Source organism: Populus euphratica, unplaced genomic scaffold, assembly GCF_000495115.2.
Source record: "Populus euphratica unplaced genomic scaffold, PopEup_1.0 scaffold137.1, whole genome shotgun sequence".
Classification (NCBI taxonomy): domain Eukaryota; kingdom Viridiplantae; phylum Streptophyta; class Magnoliopsida; order Malpighiales; family Salicaceae; genus Populus; species Populus euphratica.
The window spans coordinates 523,448-529,723 of record NW_011500026.1 but is presented as its reverse complement, the minus strand read 5'-3'; the positions used below and the strand labels follow the sequence as shown (position 1 = coordinate 529,723).

The 6,276-nt window shown below is 31.6% G+C and overlaps 1 protein-coding gene across 1 annotated transcript; it reads right to left on the bottom strand.

Moving 5' to 3' along the window:
* Positions 1-4,227: 4,227 nt before the first annotated feature.
* Positions 4,228-5,601, bottom strand: LOC105142208 (uncharacterized). Its single transcript, XM_011049727.1, has one exon. The coding sequence runs from the start codon at positions 5,599-5,601 to the stop codon at positions 4,228-4,230; it is 1,374 nt and encodes a 457-aa protein (XP_011048029.1).
* Positions 5,602-6,276: the final 675 nt, after the last annotated feature.

Here is a 6,276-nt window from a genome sequence, read left to right as displayed (position 1 = left end):
GCTTTTTCTCTTTATATTTTTGTAATGCTTAAGTTTTGCTTTCATTAATATTTTGTTTATGTCTTTCATTTCCTTTACTATACTTATATAATCATGTTCTCCTCTTGTTTATTTATGCTTATCTTCTTCATTATGTTTTGCTAAGTTTATTATATCAAGGTAAAAATGTTTTACTAATGGTGTTATGATAAATATAATATAAACTCAATATGAACTTCAATGCTTATACCCTAAACAACTTGTTATTAACATGTCTTATCTTTTTTATCTTATTAATTCTTAATACCTTATTTGTTAATTGGTTAATCTAGATTTATGTTGTATAATATTTGGTACAACAAATGCTTGGCACTTTCATTGCCAACTGTATAGTATAATTGATACTTGTGTTATTAAAGGAACTTGATTTGTTGTTAATATAAGTTACAATCATGAATACCTGACAACATTTACAAGTATTAGCATTATTCGAATAAAATAACTAAACTACTCATCGTAACAATTTATAATCGAATTGGAACTTCCTTTGTGTGTAGTTTCTATTTGAGTAATTAAAATTTATACTGTACTTGTTTGAAATACCTTTAGTAGATCCTCTAACCGTGATATTTATTGTTATTATTGTTTAATCCTTACATGGATTTTCCATCTCAAAGTTCTCATTAACTTCTTCTTCTTCTTCTATTATTATTATTATTATTATTACTACTACTACTACCACCACCACCACCACCACTATTATTATTATTATTATTATTTCTATTACTATTACTATTACTATTACTATTATTATTATTATTATTCTTGTTGTTAACCTTCCTGTGATTTGTCCTGGTCTTACTAGGTTATTTATTACTTCGACACTCCTACTACACTTGGGAGAAGACATCAATTTTTTGGTTGTGTCAAACAGGTAATGTTATTTATCAAAAATCAACTACTAGTTTTTGCATGTTTATTGGTGATAATTCGGTTTCCTAGCGTAGTAAAAACAACATGTTATTGCATGTTATAGTGCTAAAGTTGATTATCGTGCGATGAAATCTATAGCTTGTGAATTAATTTAGCTCTTCTGTCAAATATAGGATTTTACAGCAGTATTCCAATGATTTTGTTAGTGATAATGAAATTGTCATGTATATTGCAGCTAATCCTATGTTTTATGGAAAAACTAAATACATTGAAGTTTATTTCCATTTTATTCATCAACAAATTCAATTGCAAATTATCAAACTATATTACACTCGCAATCACGATCAACTAAATGATGTATTTATAAAGGTTGTAACTTCAGCTCACTTTCATTGTCTACCATCTAAGCTTGGCACAATTAACCCCTTGATCCAGCTTGAGGGGAAATATTGAAGGAAGGACAATAGATTCTCACTCCCACACGGATTGCAAGTCCTTCTGCAAATTAGATTTAGATTACAGAGTCTAACCTTAACACAACTTAACACAACTTGTAGAGTTAAACTCCAACACAAGTTTAATTAACTATCCTGCTGTAACAAAATTGATAGGTTAATAGTTAATAGAAATAGACTCTGACTTGATCATTAACATAACTTCCTCTACTGTAACAGAAATTAAGTGTATATATACCTATCCTGCTGTAACAAAATTATGATGAATAATTCTCTTCTTTCTCTTTTGTTTCTTCAAATTAAAAACAACTGTTTAATTAACTATCTTTTAAACAATTACCTTCTATAATTAGTAATGTCCATGGCTAAGAAAAATTCTGCCCAAGCCGTCACTGCGACCGTGATCCTGATCTATTTTACTAATTAGCTGATGACTAGTCCTCTATGTGTGTGTAATGTTTTTATCATATAAAATGGGCTATATAGATAGACCGATCTTTTATTATTATTATTATTATTTGTTTACCTTTCAAAATTGTAGTATATCAATTAAAAATATTTTCTAGATAATATAGAATATTTTGGTGAATAACTTTTAAGTAGCCATGAATCAATAAATCTATTTATGAAGATACATTTAAGATGAAAATAAGTTTTTAATCAAATTTTGAACATTTGCATGGAGTTTTGGATATTTATATTCAACGTAATTTTATTTCTTGAAACAAAAATTGTTTTATATAGTTATGATTATAAATAATTTGAAGTAACAAAGAATGAATAATTGTGAGATAGATAATATTTGAATTATATGCATTTATTTCTTTAATTAATGGAAAACAATTTCAAGTTATAATCATAAGAAAATAATGACACTTCTAACTACTGTTTTTAGATACTTTTTTAATTACCGATATATATTTGGATATATTTACCGATAGAGGATATATTTGAATGTTTATTCAACTTACACGTTAATTCTATAAATAATATTAATCATAATGGATTTAATTAGAGAATGAACAAGCCTGAAGGGGAGTTCAAAGATTGACCTTGGCCTTAATCCCCTCAAAATCCGGAGTCCAGTGTTCATAGCGAGAGGAAGAAGAATCAATAAATCGGGAACTCATCTAGTTCTCTGCTGAACTGGTTCAAGCGGAGAGGTAAATGCTGCAAGGATGGAAGACCAAATAGAGAAGAATATAGCATTCTACCAAGCTGCATACCAGACAAGTAGAGGTGTGAAAGCTTAGGAATTCCATAAATCCCTTTGAAATGGAGGGGTGCAACTTCTGCAAACTATGAGTCCATGAAATGGAGATTTGCAAGCAATGAAGGGATAATTCTAGAAAACATGCAACTAATCAAGGTCTTGAGATTACTGATTCACCGAAGTGGCATGGCCCAAACACAACTGTTCAAAGGAAATTTATGGCATATGCTTTTCATTGGCTTCGCCCCAAATGAAAAAGATATGTCATAGATGAATTTATATGACCAAATTATATCAAATAAATTTTGAAATACATTGTCAAATCAATTTGATTTCTCACCTTTTTTTCAAATTAATATTATAAAAAATTTTCTTCAATTATTATGTTATGCAATTTAATTTCATTTTAGGAAATAACAATCACATATTGAAATTGTTGTGCAATGGATTCCCAATGATTAATGAATCTAAATATATAAGTACATATAATTACATGAGTTTGATTAAATAACCAGCTCAATAATCTTAAGGCCTTTACTGCATGGCTTAAGAAAAAAAATCATAGAAATAAATTACTTTGTTAATCTAATTTCATAATATTTTATAAATTTTTGTGGTTAATTTATGTTTCTTTACTTATATCATGTCTTTATTTTTATAATAAATATTAAATCTTTATGTACGTTTTGATTTAAAATAAAGTTGCATTTTTTATTAGAAAACAACTGAATTAATTTTACCCTAAGTAAACAAATAAAAAAAGAAAAAAAAATGATTTGAATCAAGAAAGTTAGGGCGATGACAAGTTTGAGGTGTGTTTGGGCATGTCAAGTATGTGTGCCTAGTGCTTTTACACGCACACGCACACGCACAACGGGCAATGCTTTGGCCTTCACTTAATATTATTAACTTACACACACACACGACGGGCAATGCATTATTGTCCTTCACTTAATATTATTAACTTATTTAAAAAACCCAATGAAACTATAAAAAAAAAACCAATGACCAGTGGAATAGGGTTTTCTTTTAGCATTATTAGTAATTTCATGGAATATAGAAATTGAGGTTTTTTCTTTGATTTTGAAATAAATTCCCACAAAACTGCATGAACTTCAAATTAATGAAGATGTCATTAATTTGAAGTTCATGCAGTTTTGTGGGAATTTATTTCAAAATCAAAGAAAAAACCTCAATTTCTCATATACAAAACCTTTATATTGCAACCTCAGATACTGACCTCAAGTCTTCTGAAATCTCTAAGGAAGAATTCTAAATTGATGAGGGAGCAACTTCTAGTAATATATATATTAGTGTTATCTGTTAAGTGCATTGAAGAAAACAATTACAAATTTTGGATGACTAATTTAACAATTTATAATTAAATTTTAATCTAATAATAAATAATTTATTATTTTAATCTAAGAAATTTATTCAAAACATCGAAGATGCTCAATTATTTTGACATTTGATGAGTATAATAAAAGCTAATTAAGGGACATTCTCATATTCAATTTCTACCACGCTCCATAGGAAAATTTATAAACTTAAGTGTTAAAAAAGGATGGCGATCGAGGGACCTTCCGGGATGATGTATATTGTAGTTCAAGGGGAAAAGGATAAAAGACAAACAAACTAACGATTGAATCAGTAGTAGTGGAGAAGGGCATTCAGTGGGTGCGAGGACGTCGATACTGGTGTTGGCCACCATGGTAGCTTGATTCCGAAGACATTTTCCAAAGCGCAGAATTTATGCTCATACGGAATCCCATCAATGACTTCCAACTCTCCGGTTCGGATGTTGCACGAGATGATGTGGTAAAGGAAGCCCAAGTATACCACCTCCTTATTTTCTGGGTGGAATGCGAGTGCCCGTGCATTGACCCTATTCTCGCTCTTTACAAAATCTCTAACCCAGGTTTCTTTGGAGAACATATTGTCAAAGGAAATCACGTGTACCAAACTGAATCCTCTAGTCTCATTGTCCTTGAGCTCCCAAACACTCAGATGATCATTAGAATCTGAACGATAGGAATTAGTGATGATCTGCATGAACCGCAACAATCCTCGGCATTCCCCAAGGCGGAAATTAACTACCCGTAAAATGAGGCGGTCAGGATTGTTAAGAATGACATCGGGCAATGGGGTTCGTCCTTTAAATTGGGATCCATCGATGAAAATGGTTTGCCCATCATTAAAGGGATCATAAGCAACAACATCTCTACCATTGTACCAATGCAACTTCCCATCATGTGCTAAAACATTGGTAAAGATAAAGTCATACTGAGCACCTACCAGAAACGATTCATTCCATTGTCCAGTCTCAGAACAATATAAATCCACCGCGACATGGTGCTCTGCTACCTCAATAAAGCGTACAAGCCGAAAACGAGATTCATATTGTTGTCCTTGAATCCATCTCTGATAATTTGGCTGGCAAACCAACCCAAAATATATTCTTTTTGTTGTAGTTCTTATGAGAGGAGGGGGGAGGACACTCCATTGCCTAGTGAAGGGATTGCAGATATAGTAATGAGTGATAACATAATCACCGTGTTTTGCTATGCAGAAGAGTAGATCATCGCAGGAAGCCTTTACAGAAACAATAAGATTAATGTCGTCTTCCTGTGGAAGAAATTCTAACGTGAATTCCTTGGGGGATTCCTCCAGATCAGCACCAGTTGCGAAAAAACAAAGCCTTGGATCGTTATATCTACTAATAAAGAAGAAAGGGGGGTATTTGTGGTATGCAGCGGCATAAGAAGAATAATGGTTTCTCAGCTTGTCATTGATATGGTGCGATATAAACCTGGAAACAAAGTAGGGATTCTCTAGTATAGAACACCAACCTTTGGAGACCAACTTGGAACAAAAGACTGATTTTTCTGGTGGAAGTCGAACAAGAATGTTGATCAACAGATCGGCATTCAGATTGACGAGAGAGAAATCGTTTTCCCCACTTGCTGCTGCTTCTACTGCTTCTGCCGCTATGGATTCTGATGTATTTATTTCTCCATCCATTTGTTTCTTTTAAAGTTTGGCTGTCGCCGTTTTGCTCTCTCTCTATATATATGCACACATTCTTAACATCCTGTCATTCAAGGAATAGGATTCTTAAAATATCCGAACTGGAAGAGGTTTCTAAGTGCACTGCCTCTGCTTTTGGCGTCATACCGTTACTCACTCGGATTATATATTAAATAGAAACTGACTACAGCTATTAATCACGCAACCACCTGAGGATAAGTCCTTGAGTAATTGAATTGAACTATGATTTTGATGCCTTCAACTAGAATTAATTAGTTAAATAAGGATTCGAAATATAAATCCTTTCTATCCAGGAAACCTTTTCCTATCTCAACACTACTGCTAGCATTAGTGCAAAAGTTTCTTTCCTGAGCTGTTGACTTGTTATATACTTGGTTAGACCCTATGTATAACGCAGAAAGCAGAAGGAATAGGATTACTGTTTGTTTGAAGATAAGTGAAAAAACATTGCTCGTTGTTTAGACCTATGAGGTTATCTCAAATTAACTCTTTTACTCACAATATTTTTTTCAAATATTTGATATTTTTTATTTTGATTTTGACATTAATTACTCATACATGTTTTTAAATATTTGATTATATTAAATTCAAAACCAAACCCAATATATGTTCAAATTTTCTAATTAAAGGATACTTAAACATTAATAT